The 20,310-nt window shown below is 40.6% G+C and overlaps 1 protein-coding gene across 1 annotated transcript in view; it reads right to left on the reverse strand.

The window, feature by feature from the left end:
* LOC115131827 (alpha-1-syntrophin-like) overlaps positions 1–19,565 on the reverse strand; it is a 118,701-nt gene extending 99,136 nt beyond the window's left edge. The window contains exon 1 of the mRNA XM_065004093.1: positions 19,202–19,565. Within this exon, the coding sequence (XP_064860165.1) occupies positions 19,202–19,484 (283 nt within the window). The 5' untranslated portion in view covers positions 19,485–19,565. The remainder of the gene's footprint in view (positions 1–19,201) is intronic.
* Positions 19,566–20,310: the final 745 nt, after the last annotated feature.

Below are 20,310 nucleotides of genomic sequence, written 5' to 3' on the forward strand. Positions count from 1 at the left end.
ATGTAAACTTATGACTTCAACTGTATATCTATCCTACCCTGCCTTTATAAGGTCTTCGAAAGCCAAGTTAACAAACAGATCACCGACCATTTCGAATCCCACCATTTCGAATCTGTTTGTTAACTTGGCTTTCGAAGACCTTATAAAGGCAGGGTAGGATAGATATACAGTTGAAGTCATAAGTTTACATACACTTAGGTCAAATCAAATTAAATTAAGTTGACTGTGCCTTTAAACAGCTACCCGAAACGTTTGACCCAAGTTAAACAATTTAAAGGCAATGCTACCAAATACTGATTTAGTGTATGTAAACTTCTGACGCACTGGGAGTGTGATGAAAGAAATAAAAGTTTAAATAAATAATTCTCTCTCCTATTATTCTGACATTTCACATTCTTAAAATGAAGTGGCGATCCTAACTGACCTAAGACAGGGAATTTTTACTAGGATTAAATTTCAGGAATTGTGAAAAACTGAGTTTAAATGTATTTGGCTAAGGTGTATGTAAACTTCCGACTTCAATTGTTGGTCTTTAGCAGTTTGGGTCTAGAGTGTCTCCCCCTTTGAAGAGGGGGATGACCGTGGCAGCTTTCCAATCTTTGGGAATCTCAGATGATATGAAATAGAGGTTGAACAGGCTAGTAATAGGAGTTGCAACAATTTCAGCAGTACCAAGGACTCTGAAGGATCTAGAGGTTCTATATGGAGGATGGTCTCAAATCTCTTAATATGTGTTCTCCCACCTCATCAAACATTATAGGAGACGACTCAGAGCTGTTATCTTCAAATCAAATCAAATTTTATTTATTTGTCACATACACATGGTTAGCAGATGTTAATGCGAGTGTAGCGAAATGCTTGTGCTTCTAGTTCCGACAATGCAGTAATAACCAACAAGTAATCTAACTAACAATTCCAAAACTACTGTCTTATACACAGTGTAAGGGGATAAGGAATATGTACATAAGGATATATGAATGAGTGATGGTACAGAGCAGCATAGGCAAGATACAGTAGATGGTATCGAGTACAGTATATACATATGAGATGAGTATGTAAACAAGGTGGCATAGTTAAAGTGGCTAGTGATACCTGTATTACATAAGGATGCAGTCGATGATATAGGGTACAGTATATACGTATGCATATGAGATGAATAATGTAGGGTAAGTAACATTATATAAGGTAGCATTGTTTAAAGTGGCTAGTGATATATTTACATCATTTCCCTTCAATTCCCATTATTAAAGTGGCTGGAGTTGAGTCAGTGTCAGTGTGTTGGCAGCAGCCACTCAATGTTAGTGGTGGCTGTTTAACAGTCTGATGGCCTTGAGATAGAAGCTGTTTTTCAGTCTCTCGGTCCCAGCTTTGATGCACCTGTACTGACCTCGCCTTCTGGATGATAGCGGGGTGAACAGGCAGTGGCTCGGGTGGTTGATGTCCTTGATGATCTTTATGGCCTTCCTGTAACATCGGGTGGGCAGGTAGTTTGCCCCCGGTGATGCGTTGTGCAGACCTCACTACCCTCTGGAGAGCCTTACGGTTGAGGGCGGAGCAGTTGCCGTACCAGGCGGTGATACAGCCCGCCAGGATGCTCTCGATTGTGCATCTGTAGAAGTTTGTGAGTGCTTTTGGTGACAAGCCGAATTTCTTCAGCCTCCTGAGGTTGAAGAGGCGCTGCTGCGCCTTCTTCACGATGCTGTCTGTGTGGGTGGACCAATTCAGTTTGTCTGTGATGTGTACGCCGAGGAACTTAAAACTTGCTACCCTCTCCACTACTGTTCCATCGATGTGGATAGGGGGGTGTTCCCTCTGCTGTTTCCTGAAGTCCACAATCATCTCCTTAGTTTTGTTGACGTTGAGTGTGAGGTTATTTCCTGACACCACACTCCGAGGGCCCTCACCTCCTCCCTGTAGGCCGTCTCGTCGTTGTTGGTAATCAAGCCTACCACTGTTGTGTCGTCCGCAAACTTGATGATTGAGTTGGAGGCGTGCGTGGCCACGCAGTCGTGGGTGAACAGGGAGTACAGGAGATGGCTCAGAACGCACCCTTGTGGGGCCCCAGTGTTGAGGATCAGCGGGGAGGAGATGTTGTTGCCTACCCTCACCACCTGGGGGCGGCCCGTCAGGAAGTCCAGTACCCAGTTGCACAGGGCGGGGTCGAGACCCAGGGTCTCGAGCTTGATGACGAGCTTGGAGGGTACTATGGTGTTGAATGCCGAGCTGTAGTCGATGAACAGCATTCTCACATAGGTATTCCTCTTGTCCAGATGGGTTAGGGCAGTGTGCAGTGTGGTTGAGATTGCATCGTCTGTGGACCTATTTGGGCAGTAAGCAAATTGGAGTGGGTCAAGGGTGTCAGGTAGGGTGGAGGTGATATGGTCCTTGACTTGTCTCTCAAAGCACTTCATGATGACGGAAGTGAGTGCTACGGGGCGGTAGTCGTTTAGCTCAGTTACCTTAGCTTTCTTGGGAACAGGAACAATGGTGGCCCTCTTGAAGCATGTGGGAACAGCAGACTGGTATAGGGATTGATTGAATATGTCCGTAAACACACCGGCCAGCTGGTCTGCGCATGCTCTGAGGGCGCGGCTGGGGATGCCGTCTGGGCCTGCAGCCTTGCGAGGGTTAACACGTTGAAATGTCTTACTCACCTCGGCTGCAGTGAAGGAGAGACCGCATGTTTTCATTGCAGGCCGTGTCAGTGGCACTGTATTGTCCTCAAAGCGGGCGAAAAAGTTATTTAGTCTGCCTGGGAGCAAGACATCCTGGTCCGTGACTGGGCTGGATTTCTTCTTGTAGTCCGTGATTGACTGTAGACCCTGCCACATGCCTCTTGTGTCTGAGCCGTTGAATTGAGATTCTACTTTGTCTCTGTACTGACGCTTAGCTTGTTTGATAGCCTTGCGGAGGGAATAGCTGCACTGTTTGTATTCGGTCATGTTACCAGACACCTTGCCCTGATTAAAAGCAGTGGTTCGCGCTTTCAGTTCCACGCGAATGCTGCCATCATTCCACGGTTTCTTGTTAGGGAATGTTTTAATCGTTGCTATGGGAACGACATCTTCAACGCACGTTCTAATGAACTCGCACACCGAATCAGCGTATTCGTCAATATTGTTATCTGACGCAATACGAAACATATCCCAGTCCACGTGATGGAAGCAGTCTTGGAGTGTGGAGTCAGCTTGGTCGGACCAGCGTTGGACAGACCTCAGCGTGGGAGCCTCTTGTTTTAGTTTCTGTCTGTAGGCAGGGATCAACAAAATGGAGTCGTGGTCAGCTTTTCCGAAAGGGGGGCGGGGCAGGGCCTTATATGCGTCGCGGAAGTTAGAGTAACAATGATCCAAGGTTTTTCCACCCCTGGTTGCGCAATCGATATGCTGATAAAATTTAGGCAGAGGGAGGGTGTATTCTCCCACCTCATCAAACATTATAGGAGACGACTCAGAGCTGTTATCTTGGCAGAGGGAGGGTGTACTCTCCCACCTCATCAAACATTATAGGAGACGACTCAGAGCTGTTATCTTGGCAGAGGGAGGGTGTACTCTCCCACCTCATCAAACATTATAGGAGACGACTCAGAGCTGTTATCTTGGCAGAGGGAGGGGGGCACTAAGTACAAAACGCAGGAGTGCCAATAATTGAGACATGCATGTTTTTGATCTAAATAATGATTTATTAATGACAATTGTATTTTATTTGAACAATTGTAACTTAACATTTTAAAGTCATGTGATATTTGGAATGTCAGATCAAGCTGACAAACAACAATGACATTTTTCACAGCCTTTTTTGTTCATATTTACCAAGGGTGCCAATAATTCAGGTGGGCACTTCAGAAACTATTCACACCCCTTGACTAATTCCACATTTTTGTTGTGTTACAGCCTGCATTTAAAATGGATTAAATATATTTTTTTGGTCACTGGCCTGTACCCAATACCCCATAATGTCAAAAGGGAATTATGTTTTTATAAATATTTAAAAATTCATTAAAAATGAAAAGCTGAAAATGTCTTGAGTCAAGTATTCAACCCCGTTCTTATGGCAAGGCTAAATAAGTTCAGGAGAAAAACATGTGCTTAACAAGTCACATAAGTTGCTTTGACTCACTGTGTGCAATAATAGTGTTTAACATGATTTTTGAATGACTACCTCATCTCACTTATCTGTGAGGTCCCTCAGTAGAGCAGTGAATTTCAACCACAAAGACCAGGGAGGTTTTCCAATGCCTTGTAAAGAAGGGCACCTATTGGAAGATGGGTAAAAATAAAATGAACAGACATTGAATATCCCTTTGAGCATGGTGAAGTTATTAATTACACTTTGGATGGTGTGCCAATACACCCAGTCACTACAAAAATACAGGCGTTCTTCCTAACTCAGTTGCCAGAGAGAAACAAACATATTGAGTTGACATTTATTCAATTTTGAGTTTGCATCCCACTATTACACTTTGTATACATCACATAAGACTGAAATATAACAAAACTGTTTGACATTAGAAATACCACAATTTCATCAGGTTTTCTAAATAATCTTTATTAATTATTACATTCAGAAAAATATAAATAACCTTCCACCCAAAAGGCCAAAGAGGGCGCTTTTGCTCATTGACTGCTTAAAAAACTATGGCAAGATCTGAAAATGATTGTCTAGCGATGATCAACAACCAATTTAACAGAGATTGAAGAGTTTTGAAAATAATAAATGGGCAAATGTTGCACAATCCAGGTGTGGAAAACTCTTAGGGACATATCAAGAAAAACTCACAGCTGTAATCTCCGCTGAAGGTGCTTCTACAAAGCATTGACTCAGGGGTGGGAATACTTATGTAAATTAGATATAATACATTTGCAAACATTTCTAAAACATGTTTTCACTTTGTCATTATGGGGTATTGTGTGTAGATGGGTGGGCAAAAAATACATTTCATCCATTTTGAATTCAGTCTGTAACACAACAAAATGTGGATTTAGTCTAGGGGTTTGAATACTTTCTGAAGGCAAAGCCGTGCTCAAGCAGTTCTTTCGAAAAGCTGAGCAAGGGATAAGTTCCCCATTAAGACTGCAGTTTTAGAACATACGAGGACACCAGTCATCCACTTTGCCCCACTGCAGTCTCTTCTCTCTAACAGGATAATGAAGCTCAGTTCATAGACTGATGAATCTGCTACTTCCAAGGGGCCCTTTCTTGGTAAATATTGTCAAGGCCAGTTAGGTCTCGTCCTTAAAGCGGCTGAGAAATGTACAGAAAGAGGATTAAATCAAATTAATTCAGAATATATATATCTTTCACAGGTTGGCTCATACGTGGCGATTCCACAGATTTACATTGTGCATCGTCTTTCTGAGACTAGAGCCAGGTGCCTTCAATAAAAAAAGCTGAGGTTGATACACCTCGCCCATGCATCTCAATCCCAGTGGTATCGGCATAGACGGCGACTCCCTCCGCTGTCAACATGATCTATGCCTTTTATGTCTGTCTAGGTCTAGCGGTGCACACTAGAGTGACATTTGATGTTTGTTTGTTCGGTGATTGAGGTGCAGAAATAATGCCCACCAAGTTGAGATTCTGCCCTCTGATGAATTGTGTGAGAGGCATTTGAGGCGAGAGACAGCAGGAAAAAATATCCTCAGTGATTCAACTGATAAAAACAGAAATTGCAGAAAAATTTATCCAGACTGTAATATCACCAGGTGATCAAATAGAAATCACCAAGGAACAAACTCCAAATAGACTTTTAGATTAGATCATGAACCAATCATAAGCTTCTGGGGCAATATTTCATTGACTACATTCTTGGCAATCAAGTTGAATGTGAAATTCTAAACAAAGAAATCACACTGAATATTGCGCAATACTTAAATAGCAAGCATTCATACCCCAAGGAGTTTATTGAATGTGATTTTCACCAAAGAAATATAATCAGATGTCATTGTTCTGATTTTAACATTATAATTTCCACGCTATTTATTTGACCATGCATCATATTAGTTATAAGGGAAAATAATCACACTTAAAAGGACATCTTACATGTTTAAACTCACTTACTATTGATTCTTGTTTCAAACACCTGGAGCAGGACCTGATGTGTTTGATGTTTGGAATTCAGGCTTTGTTAGGAATTCGGCTCCTGAGGCCTACATTAACATAGATCTTTATAATGTTGAGGCCTACATTAACATAGATCTTTTGTAATGCTGAGGCCTACATTAACATAGATCTTTCTAATGCTGAGGCCTACATTAACATAGATCTTTATAATTAACATTAACTCAGATCTTTGTAATGCTGAGGCCTACATTAACATAGATCTTTATAATGTTGAGGCCTACATTAACATAGATCTTTATAATGCTGAGGTCTACATTAACATAGATCTTTATAATGCTGAGGCCTACATTAACATAGATCTTTTGTAATGCTGAGGCCTACATTAACATAGATCTTTATAATGCTGAGGCCTAGATCTTTATAATTAACATTAATAGATCTTTATAATGCTGAGGCCTACATTAACATAGATCTTTATAATGCTGATCTTTATAATGCCTACATTAACTCAGATCTTTATAATGCTGAGGCATTAACTAGATCATTAACATAGATCTTTATAATGCTGAGGCCTACATTAACATAGATCTTTATAATGCTGAGGCCTACATTAACTCAGATCTTTATAATGCTGAGGCCTACATTAACATAGATCTTTATAATGCTGAGGCCTACATTAACATAGATCTTTCGTAATGCTGAGGTCTACATTAACTCAGATCTTTATAATGCTGAGGCCTACATTAACTCAGATCTTTATAATGCTGAGGCCTACATTAACATAGATCTTTTATAATGCTGAGGCCTACATTAACTCAGATCTTTATAATGCTGAGGCCTACATTAACATAGATCTTTCGTAATGCTGAGGCCTACATTAACTCAGATCTTTATAATGCTGAGGCCTACATTAACATAGATCTTTACATTAAATGATCTTTGAGGCCTCAGATCTTTATAATTAACATTAACATAGATCTTTATAATGCTGAGGCCTACATTAACTAGACTTTATAATTAACATTAACAGATCTTTATAATGCTGAGGCCTACATTAACATAGATCTTTATAATGCTGAGGCCTACATTAACTCAGATCTTTATAATGCTGAGGCCTACATTAACTACATTAACATAGATCTTTATAATGCTGAGGCCTACATTAACATAGATCTTTGTAATGCTGAGGCCTACATTAACATAGATCTTTATAATGCTGAGGCCTACATTAACATAGATCTTTATAAGATCTTTGTAATGCTGAGGCCTACATTAACATTAACAGATCTTTATAATGCTGAGGCCTACATTAACATAGATCTTTATAATGCTGAGGCCTACATTAACAGGCCTACATTAACATAGATCTTTATAATGCTGAGGCCTACATTAACTTTATAAGATCTTTATAATGCTGAGGCCTACATTAACATAGATCTTTGTAATGCTGAGGCCATTAACTATAATGCTGAGGCCTACATTTAGATCTTTATAATGCTGAGGCCTACATTAACATAGATCTTTATAATGCTGAGGCCTACATTAACATAGATCTTTATAATGCTGAGGCCTACATTAACATAGATCTTTATAATGCTGAGGCCTACATTAACATAGATCTTTATAATGCTGAGGCCTACATTAACATAGATCTTTCATAATGCTGAGGTCTACATTAACTCAGATCTTTGTAATGCTGAGGCCTACATGAACTCAGATCTTTATAATGCTGAGGCCTACATTAACTCAGATCTTTGTAATGCTGAGGCCTACATTAACATAGATCTTTATAATGCTGAGGCCTACATTAACATAGATCTTTATAATGCTGAGGCCTACATTAACATAGATCTTTCGTAATGCTGAGGCCTACATTAACTCAGATCTTTATAATGCTGAGGCCTACATTAACATAGATCTTTCGTAATGCTGAGGCCTACATTAACTCAGATCTTTATAATGCTGAGGCCTACATTAACTCAGATCTTTATAATAGATCTTTATAATGCTGAGGCCTACATTAACATAGATCTTTATAATGCTGAGGCCTACATTAACTCAGATCTTTATAATGCTGAGGCCTACATTAACTCAGATCTTTATAATGCTGAGGCCTACATTAACATAGATCTTTATAATGCTGAGGCCTACATTAACATAGATCTTTATAATGCTGAGATCTAGATCTTTATAATGCTGAGGCCTACATTAACATAGATCTTTCATAATGCTGAGGCCTACATTAACTCAGATCTTTATAATGCTGAGGCCTACATTAACATCAGATCTTTATAATGCTGAGGCCTACATTAACATAGATCTTTATAATGCTGAGGCCTACATTAACTCAGATCTTTATAATGCTGAGGCCTACATTAACTCAGATCTTTATAATGCTGAGGCCTACATTAACATAGATCTTTGTAATGCTGAGGCCTACATTAACATAGATCTTTATAATGCTGAGGCCTACATTAACTCAGATCTTTGTAATGCTGAGGCCTACATTAACATAGATCTTTATAATCTACATTTGATCTTTGTAATGCTGAGGCCTACATTAACTCAGATCTTTATAATGCTGAGGCCTACATTAACTCAGATCTTTATAATGCTGAGGCCTACATTAACATAGATCTTTATAATGCTGAGGCCTACATTAACTCAGATCTTTATAATGCTGAGGCCTACATTAACATAGATCTTTATAATGCTGAGGCCTACATTAACATAGATCTTTATAATGCTGAGGCCTACATTAACATAGATCTTTATAATGCTGAGGCCTACATTAACATAGATCTTTATAATGCTGAGGCCTACATTAACATAGATCTTTATAATGCTGAGGCCTACATTAACTCAGATCTTTATAATGCTGAGGCCTACATTAACATAGATCTTTATAATGCTGAGGCCTACATTAACATAGATCTTTATAATGCTGAGGCCTACATTAACATAGATCTTTATAATGCTGAGGCCTACATTAACATAGATCTTTATAATGCTGAGGCCTACATTAACATAGATCTTTATAATGCTGAGGCCTACATTAACATAGATCTTTATAATGCTGAGGCATAGATCTTTACATTAACTAACAGATCTTTGTAGCCTACATTAACATCAGATCTTTGTAATGCTGATCTTTGTAATGCTGAGGCCTACATTAACATAGATCTTTGTAATGCTGAGGCCTACATTAACATAGATCTTTATAATGCTGAGGCCTACATTAACATAGATCTTTATAATGCTGAGGCCTACATTAACATAGATCTTTATAATGCTGAGGCCTACATTAACTCAGATCTTTTAACATTAACAGATCTTTATAATGCTGAGGCCTACATTAACTCAGATCTTTATAATGCTGAGGCCTACATTAACATAGATCTTTCATTAATGCTATAATGCTGAGGGCCTACATTAACTCAGATCTTTATAATGCTGAGGCCTACATTAACATAGATCTTTATAATGCTGAGGCCTACATTAACATAGATCTTTCGTAATGCTGAGGCCTACATTAACTCAGATCTTTATAATGCTGAGGCCTACATTAACTCAGATCTTTATAATGCTGAGGCCTACATTAACATAGATTTTTATAATGCTGAGGCCTACATTAACTCAGATCTTTATAATGCTGAGGCCTACATTAACTCAGATCTTTATAATGCTGAGGCCTACATTAACATAGATCTTTGTAATGCTGAGGCCTACATTAACATAGATCTTTCATAATGCTGAGGTCTACATTAACTCAGATCTTTGTAATTAACATTAACAGATCTTTATAATGCTGAGGCCTACATTAACATAGATCTTTCGTAATGCTGAGGTCTACATTAACATAGAGCTTTCGTAAAGCTTGCATGTGAGAGTGTAGAGGACAGTAAGTGTCTCTGAATATTTTATGCACAGACTTGAGCCACCTCTTAACCGTATAAGTCTCAAAGGTCCAAGGGCCCACACCGTGAATCTTAAAATAATATCTTAAGCTTTTTCATTGAGCATTTGTACCAGAGAAACTATAGCCAATTATCACGTAAGCTTCTTTCACTGTATTACACAAAACACTCTGGACCTCTTACCCTGCCCCCAGGACAGTGCAAATACAAGCCATTGGATGCCAATAATCACCCCAGGACCTGGTCAGTACACTTTCACCCGTATAATGCTTAACTGGCTGGGACGGCTGCCAAAACCCCTGGACGGACACGATAACATACTACAGTATATCATCTGCATAGTACAGTATAGACCACCAGACGAGTGCTCTTCAGAATTTCCCTTAAGTCAGCTGTAGAGTCTTGTCCCTGTATCTGGGCAAACTACAACCTTTCAGGAGGACATCACTCCTTTGTTCCCACTGTGTGAATAGACGGTTTGACTAACAATTCAATGATGAACGCAAAACACTTAATTGATTTTGACTAAATTATCTAAGGAGATTTATAATTGGCATGTTTCACTTTGTCTGCCCTGAGGGATACAACCAATGCTTATTTAAAAATATATATACACTGCTCAAAAAAACAAAGGAAACACTAAAATAACACATCCTAGATCTGAATGAATGATATATTCTTATTAAATACTTTTTTCTTTACATAGTTGAATGTGCTGACAACAAAATCACACAAAAATGATCAATGGAAATCAAATTTATCAACCCATGGAGGTCTGGGTTTGGAGTCACACTCAAAATTAAAGTGGAAAACCACACTACAGGCTGATCCAACTTTGATGTAATGTCCTTAAAACAAGTCAAAATGAGGCTCAGTAGTGTGTGTGGCCTCCAAGTGCCTGTATGACTTCCCTACAACGCCTGGGCATGTTCCTGATGAGGTGGCGGATGGTCTCCTGAGGGATCTCCTCCCAGACCCAGACCTGGACTAAAGCATCCGCCAACTCCTGGACAGTCTGTGGTGCAACGTGGCGTTGGTGGATGGAGCGAGACATGATGTCCCAGATGTGCTCAATTGGATTCAGGTCTGGGGAACGGGCGGGCCAGTCCATAGCATCAATGCCTTCCTCTTGCAGGAACTGCTGACACACTCCAGCCACATGAGGTCTAGCATTGTCTTGCATTAGGAGGAACCCAGAGCCAACCGCATCAGCATATGGTCTCACAAGGGGTCTGAGGATCTCATCTCGGTACCTAATGGCAGTCAGGCTACCTCTGGCGAGCACATGGAGGGCTGTGCGGCCCCCCAAAGAAATGCCACCCTACACCATGACTGACCCACCGCCAAACCGGTTATGCTGGAGGATGTTGCAGGCAGCAGAATGTTCTCCACGTCGTCTCCAGACTCTGTCACATGTGCTCAGTGTGAACCTGCTTTCATCTGTGAAGAGCACAGGGCACCAGTGGCGAATTTGCCAATCTTGGTGTTCTCTGGCAAATGCCAAACGTCCTGCACGGTGTTGGGCTGTAAGCACAACACCCACCTGTGGACGTCAGGCCCTCATACAACCCTCATGGAGTCTGTTTCTGACCATTTGATCAGACACATGCACATGTATGTGGAAAGGTCAAGGGGTCTGAATACTTTGCGAATGCACTGTACAGGGAGTACTAGTACCAGATAAATGTGCAGAGGTACGAAGTATTTGAGGTATATACAGTTGAAGTCGGAAGTTTACATAACTCGTTTTTCAACCACTCCACAAATTTCTCGTCAACAAACTATAGTTTTGGCAAGTCAGTTAGGACATCTACTTTGTGCATGACACAAGTAAGTTTTCCAACAATTGTTTACAGACAGATTATTTCACTGTATCACAATTCCAGTGGGTCAGAGGTTTACATACACTAAGTTGACTGTGCCTTTAAACAGCTTGGAAAATTCCAGAAAATGATGTTGTGGCTTTAGAAGCTCCTGATAGACTAATTGACATAATTTGAGTCAATTGGAGGTGTACCTGTGGATGTATTTCAAGGCCTACCTTCAAACTCAGTGCCTCTTTGCTTGGCATCATGGGAAAATCAAAAGAAATCAGCCAAGACCTCAGAAAAAAATTGTAGACCTCCACAAGTCTGGTTCATCCTTGGGAGCAATTTCCAAACGCCTGAAGGTACCACGTTCATCTGTACAAACAATAGTATGCAAGTATAAACCCCATGGGAAAAAGCAGCTGTCATACCACTCAGGAAGGAGACGCGCTCTGTCTCTTAGAGATGAATGTACTTTGGTGCGAAAAGTGCAAATCAATCCCAGAACAACAGCAAAGGACCTTGTGAAGATGCTGGAGGAAACAGGTACAAAAGTATCTATATCCACAGTAAAATGAGTCCTATTTATGCATTTAACCTTTATTTAACCAGGAAGGGCTCATTGAGATTTTAAATCTCTTTTTTAAGAGCGTCCTGGCCAAGATAGGCAGCACCAAGTCATTACAAAAATGACAAACATGAAAAACTACAAGTAATCTAGTCAACACCATAGAATTCACAAGAGTATAACAAAATCAAAAACAGCTAATTAAAAACATTGACAGGTCAGGGAATCAGTCTCAAGATCCTTCATCAGTGATTTTTTTTAAAAACAATCGGGACAAGTCCTATACAAAGTGCAGTGGTGCGTAATGGTTTTGCAGTTTAAAATAAATCTCAAAGTGCCATGGTAAAGGGTGTCAATTGATCTCAAACACTGAGCGGAAGCATTCATATATAAAATATCCCCATAGTCTAGTAAAGGCATAAATGTAGCTGATACTAGCCTGCTTCTGGCTTCAAACGAAAACAGGCCTTATTGCTAAAATGAAATCCCAATTTCAGATTCAATTTTTTTGTAAGTTGTTGAATATGCAATTTAAAAGAGAGGCCTGCATCAATTAAAATTACAAGATATTTATATGAGGTTACAACCTCAATCTCCTTGCCCTGACAGGTAGTTAAAGGTGAAAGGTTCAGTGGTATATTTCTTGCTTTAGAAAACACCATTAGTTTAGTTGTCAGTATTGAGGATAAGCTTCAATTGACACAAGGTATGTTGAACAGTATAAAAAGCAGTTAGCATGTTCTGGAAAGCTTTTGTAAGAGACAAGGCACAACAGTAAATAACAGTATCATCAGCATAAAAAAAAATGTTGCGCATTTTGGAAATGTTTGTCAAAATCATTTATATACATTGTAAATAAGAGAGGACCAAGTACAGAGCAGAACCTTGGGGCACACCATTAAAGACAGCCAATTTAACAGACAAGCCCATCAAATTGAGTGCACTGAGTTCTATCAGACAGATAGTTAGCAAACCATGCAACTGCATGCTCTGAAAGACCTACACTCTCTGCCTTAGTATAGCATGATCAACTGTATCAAAAGCCTTAGCGAGATCAATAAAAAGTGAGACACAGTGCTGTTTTTTGTCAAGGGCTTCAGTGGTATCATTTAAAACCTTCATGGCTGCTGTAATTGTGCTATGCTTCTTCCTGAAGCCCGATTGGTACATTGATAAAATAGAGTTAGTAAATAAAAACTCTTTTAGCTGTTCACTCACAAGGGTTTCAAGTATTTTCACCAGGGGTGATAGCTTTGAGATTGGCCTATAATTATTTAAAAGAGTTTGATCTCCCCCTTTGAAAAATTGGTAGGACAAATGCTGATTTCCCGATGTTCAGAAATTCCTTACATTCCAGGGTTAGATTGAACAGATATGTAAGTGGTCCTATATCGACATAACCTGAAAGGCCACTCAGCAAGGAAGAAGCCACTGCTCCAAAACTGCCATAAAAAAGCCAGACTACGGTTTGCAACTGCACATGCGGACAAAGATTGTACTTTTTGGAGAAATGTCCTCTCACCCAAATTATTGTGGGAAGCTTGTGGAAGGCTACCGAAACATTTGACCCAAGTTAAACAATTTAAAGGCAATGCTACCAAATACTAATTGAGTGTATGTAAACTTCTGAAACACTGGGAATGTGATTATTCTGACATTTCACATTCTTAAAATAAAGTGGTGATCCTAACTGACATAAGACAGGGAATTTCTACTAGGATTAAATGTCAGGAATTGTGAAAAAATAAATTTAAATGTATTTGGCTAAGGTGTATGTAAACTTCAACTGTATGTACTGTGCCTTCAGAAAGTATTACATTTAAGTCATTTAGCAGACGCTCTTATCCAGAGCGACTTACAAATTGGTGCTTTCACCTTATGACATCCAGTGGAACAGCCACTTTACAATAGTGCATCTAGGTCTTTTAAGGGGGAGAAGGATTACTTTATCCTATCCTAGGTATTCCTTAAAGAGGTGGGGTTTCAGGTGTCTCCGGAAGGTGGTGATTGACTCCGCTGTCCTGGCGTCGTGAGGGAGTTTGTTCCACCATTGGGGGGCCAGAGCAGCGAACAGTTTTGACTGGGCTGAGCGGGAACTGTACTTCCTCAGTGGTAGGGAGGCGAGCAGGCCAGAGGTGGATGAACGCAGTGCCCTTGTTTGGGTGTAGGGCCTGATCAGAGCCTGGAGGTACTGAGGTGCCGTTCCCCTCACAGCTCCGTAGGCAAGCACCATGGTCTTGTAGCGGATGCGAGCTTCAACTGGAAGCCAGTGGAGAGAGCGGAGGAGCGGGGTGACGTGAGAGAACTTGGGAAGGTTGAGAGAACTTGGGAAGGTATTCACACCCCTTGACTTTTTCCACATTTTGTTGTGTTACTAAGTGGGATTCAAATTGATTTAATTGTCTTTTTTTGTGTGAATTATTTACACAAAATACTCTGTCAAAGTGGAAGAAAAATTCTAACATTTTTTTTTATTAATAAAAAATAAACCACTAATATACACCTCTTTAAGGAATACCTAGGATAGGATAAAGTAATCCCTCTCACCCCCCCTCCCCCTGAAAAGATTTAGATGCACTACTGTCCCACTGGAGGTCATAAGGTGAATGCACCAATTTGTAAGTCGCTCTGGATAAGAGCGTCTGCTAAATGACTTAAATGTATCTTGATTAGAGAAGTATTCAACCCCCAGAATCAATACATGTTAAAATCATATTGGGCAGTGATTACAGCTGTGACTCTTTCTGGGTAAGTCTCTAAGAGCTTTCCACACCTGGATTGTACAATATTTTCCCATTATTATTTAAACAGATTCTTCAAGCTCTGTCAAGATGGTTGTTGATTATTGTTAGAAATACAAGTATTTTGGGCATTGTCAATTTAGTGTCTATATATAGTCTAGTGAGTGTGTGTAGGGTCAGTGCAGATCATTCCGGTACCATTAATTGACTACTTAGCAGTCTGGCTATTTAGCTGTCTTATGGCTTAGGGGTAGAAGCTGTCTCTGAGCATGTTGGTCTAAGAGCCAATGCTCTGGTACCGTTTGTGAGACGGTAGCAGAGCGAACAGTCTATGGATTGGATGGCTGGAGTCTTTGGTCATTTTTTGTCTCTTCCTCTGACACCACCTGATAGAGGTCCTGGATGACAGTAGTAGTTTAAAGAATAAAAATATATATATATATAAAATAAACTGTGGTGCAAATGAATGTTATAAACTTTTCATTCTATTTACAGTTATCGCATCAATTCAGGTCATTTATCGCAATATGGATTTCTGCACATATCGCCCAGCTCCCTGCCATAGCGTCTCTCCATGATAAGCATTATTCACAACAGCCATGATAAACAAAGCCATTGATGTTTTTATTTATTTATTTATTTCACCTTTATTTAACCAGGTAAGCAAGTTGAGAACAAGTTCTCATTTACAATTGCGACCTGGCCAAGATAAAGCAAAGCAGTTCGACACATACAACGACACAGTTACACATGGAGTAAAACAAACATACAGTCAATAATACAGTAAAAAAAAAAAAACAACAAGTCTATATACAATGTGAGCAAATTAGGTGAGAAGGGAGGTAAAGGCAAAAAAGGCCATGGTGGCAAAGTAAATACAATATAGCAAGTAAAACACTGGAATGGTAGTTTTGCAATGGAAGAATGTGCAAAGTAGAAATAAAAATAATGGGGTGCAAAGGAGCAAAATAAATAAATAAATTAAATACAGTTTGGAAAGAGGTAGTTGTTGGGCTAAATTATAGGTGGGCTATGTACAGGTGCAGTAATCTGTAAGATGCTCTGACAGTTGGTGCTTAAAGCTAGTGAGGGAGATAAGTGTTTCCAATTTAAGAGATTTTTGTAGTTCGTTCCAGTCATTGGCAGCAGAGAACTGGAAGGAGAGGCGGCCAAAGAAAGAATTGGTTTTGGGGGTGACTAGAGAGATATACCTGCTGGAGCGTGTGCTACAGGTGGGAGATGCTATGGTGACCAGTGAGCTGAGATAAGGGGGACTTTACCTAGCAGGGTCTTGTAGATGACATGGAGCCAGTGGGTTTGGCGACGAGTATGAAGCGAGGGCCAGCCAACGAGAGCGTACAGGTCGCAATGGTGGGTAGTATATGGGGCTTTGGTGACAAAACGGATAGCACTGTGATAGACTGCATCCAATTTGTTGAGTAGGGTATTGGAGGCTATTTTGTAAATGACATCGCCAAAGTCGAGGATTGGTAGGATGGTCAATTTTACAAGGGTATGTTTGGCAGCATGAGTGAAGGATGCTTTGTTGCGAAATAGGAAGCCAATTCTAGATTTAACTTTGGATTGGAGATGTTTGATATGGGTCTGGAAGGAGAGTTTACAGTCTAACCAGACACCTAAGTATTTGTAGTTGTCCACGTATTCTAAGTCAGAGCCGTCCAGAGTAGTGATGTTGGACAGGCGGGTAGGTGCAGGTAGCGATCGGTTGAAGGGCATGCATTTAGTTTTACTTGTATTTAAGAGCAATTGGAGGCCACGGAAGGAGAGTTGTATGACATTGAAGCTTGCCAGGAGGGTTGTTAACACAGTGTCCAAAGAAGGGCCGGAAGTATACAGAATGGTGTCGTCTGCGTAGAGGTGGATCAGAGACTCACCAGCAGCAAGAGCGACCTCATTGATGTATACAGAGAAGAGAGTTTGATGACGGTGCCTTATTTTATATGATAGAAGTTTATACAATTTTAAAAACATTACAATACATTTGCAGATTTCACAACACACTGTGTGCCCTCAGGCCCCTACTCTACCACTACCACATATCTACAGTACTAAATCCATGTGTATGTGTGTGTATAGTGCATATGTTCATGTGTGTGTCATTGACTAGACTGAGAGGTATTTTACTAACCAGCTCTGCTGCTGTTTTAAACATCAAAAGGAATGTGAGGCTATAGGCCACCACACCATGTTGGGAGATCTGAGTGACACCATGTTGGGAGATCTGAGTGACAGCTGAGGCTATAGCCCACCACACCATGTTGGGAGATCTGAGTGACAGCATGTTGGGAGATCTGAGTGACAGCTGAGGCTATTAGGCCACCACACCATGTTGGGAGATCTGAGTGACAGCATGTTGGGAGATCTGAGTGACAGCTGAGGCTATAGCCCACCACACCATGTTGGGAGATCTGAGTGACAGCTGAGGCTATAGCCCACCACACCATGTTGGGAGATCTGAGTGACAGCTGAGGCTATAGGCCACCACACCATGTTGGGAGATCTGAGTGACAGCATGTTGGGAGATCTGAGTGACAGCTGAGGCTATAGGCCACCACACCATGTTGGGAGATCTGAGTGACAGCTGAGGCTATAGCCCACCACACCACGTTGGGAGATCTGAGTGACAGCTGAGGCTATAGGCCACCACACCATGTTGGGAGATCTGAGACACCATGTTGGGAGATCTGAGTGGCAGCTGCCTGTTCTTACAGGTGGGCAGAAGCTTGTGGAGGAAAATAGTTTATCAGCCTGGGCGCTACTAAACATAACTGAGCACAGGAATGTTATTCTCTAGATCAAGTGATTTTGAAGGGGTTGAACTCCCCTCACCCCCTTCACACACACACACACACACACACACACACACACACACCCCCTCTCAAGCTCAAACAAGAGTAGAGTAGTATTCTTAGAAATACTGTATTTTCTGCTTGAGACCTCAAAAGTCTTGCTCTTCCTACAAGCATGTTTCATCAATGTATCCGATTGCATGTGCACGCTACAGTTTAAAAAAAATATATATATATATATATATACACACAAATATTTTATTAACTTTTATTGAATCAGGGGAGCCCAATTGAGAGCAGGATCTCATTTCCAATGGTGCCCTGGGTGGTGTACAATAGATGATCCAGTAGCCTACATGAAAAGGGTGTGTCTCAAATGTTTTTATTTATTTGCTTTTCGATTTCGATGACACAGTAAGCAGGTAGATCATTGCCTCCCAATCACATGTTTGAGCCATAACTTTGATTGAGGAATACTTGAAAAAGACAATGGACTATTCGGAGACATTTTGATGTTGGGAATAATAACTTGTAAACACAGTATTTGAAAGAAAAATCATGTAATAAATAGATTTTCTAATTCAATACAACATATGGACCTTAGCCTACTTGTTTGATGTAGTAGACTGCCATATCATCTTAAATGTCAGCTTTTGGTATGGATTTCAGACTCTGGCTCCAAATTCCCACAGGACTACATTAGACATTTCACTCCCATGACATCATGGAACTGTTTCACAGTGGTGCTTGCATAACACCAGCTTTTATTTCTATATGAAGAGTTTACTATATGCCATGACTGCATGGCAGATAGACTAGCTTTCACTAAAAGTTACCATTGCATCCTTACCAACTTCGAACGTTCCTGGTAGTCGATCTCACCCTGTCATATAACGTGTTTACAGAGAGAATCAGGTCATCAAAATAAAATGTCGAAATAAATACAGTTGCTTGCAACGTTGTACGGGTTATTGGGATACTTTCATGATGAACTGATATGGCTGGTCTTGGTGAGAATAGTTTGTGATGTGTTCTTTCAATAGGTTTCTGCTGTTAGAACTTTGATAAATAGGCGTAGTCTATCTAGTGCAATACATACAGCACGAAAACCTTCAACCCAATGACTGACCTTTGAAGAGTTGAAGTCTTCGGTGAGGGATAATTTTAGTAGGCTACTTTCAGCATTTACTTTTAGGTCATTCTAATCCAAGTGTCGGGTAGTTTACATAGTTACATTTAGGAAAGGGACCAAATACACGTTTTAGAGTGTTGTTTATTAGCGCCATGTTGGACTTACCTTTAATACTAATTCCAAGTCCTCCCACATCTTGCTTTGTAACTCTCACCGTGCGCTTAACGTTGGTGATCGTTTCTGGGACGGGAAAGGAGCTGAGGTTGGCTGGGTCTCCATTAATGTCAACGGCGGGAGTTGGGTTGGGTTTCGCTGGTTCTTCGGCGACCTCTCCGGGGCTCACGGTTAAAGTCTCCTCCGTAAGTGTGGCTAATACACGGATCCAACGGTCCACGGTAACTCGAAGTTCCAACAGTCCAGTTTTCTGTGCCTTCATCGCGGCAGCCATGTTCAACACATTCCTGGAATAACTCTATAGACGGGTTGGCAGTCGTGTAAAGAGATAGGGGTAAGGCAGGAGACCCAGCCCCCTCCTCCAACTCTCTCTCCTATTCCAAGATGTTATGCAATATCATACTCGAAAGTTAATTGAGCACAATTCTTTTCATTAATGAACAAAGTTGGTGCAGTGGGGCCAACATTTTTTGGGGACGATGAAAATAGTTAATTGGTCCTGGACTTTCATATTTCTTCATAAAAACCACAATAAAGTGTTAGAAATCATTCTATTGACAGACATCCCGATTTAGCATGAATCAAAGGCTGCAGTAGCCTACCAAATCAAACTACTCCTAACGATGTTTTTGATGGGTCAAATATTTTAATCTTATATTTTAATATTATTGACCATGGTTTAGGTTTGATGTTTTCTCTGATAATTTGTTTTATTGATATTGTAGCGAATTCGGGGTAGCCACAACCGGGACTCGGACACCAGTCCAGCAATTGTGGCTCCCGAGTGGCGCAGGTGTCTAAGGCACTGCATCTCAGTGCTAGAGGCATCACTATAAACCCTTGTTCGATCCATGCTGTATCACAGCTGGCCGTGATTGGGAGTCCCATAGTCGTTAGGGTTTGGCTGGGATAGGCCGTCATTGTAAATAAAAATGTGTTCTTAACTGACTTGACTAGTGAAATAGTCAAGTCAAGCCATTATACCCAAACCATTTGATGAGGTTGCTAGGTTATATAATATCCCCTTCCTTCAGGAGAGTGTCCTCATGCTTCTCTTTACCGAGTCGCTCACCATGCCCCTCCGATGGCCTCAAGTGCCA

Source organism: Oncorhynchus nerka, linkage group LG2 (genome assembly GCF_034236695.1).
Source record: "Oncorhynchus nerka isolate Pitt River linkage group LG2, Oner_Uvic_2.0, whole genome shotgun sequence".
NCBI lineage: Eukaryota > Metazoa > Chordata > Actinopteri > Salmoniformes > Salmonidae > Oncorhynchus > Oncorhynchus nerka.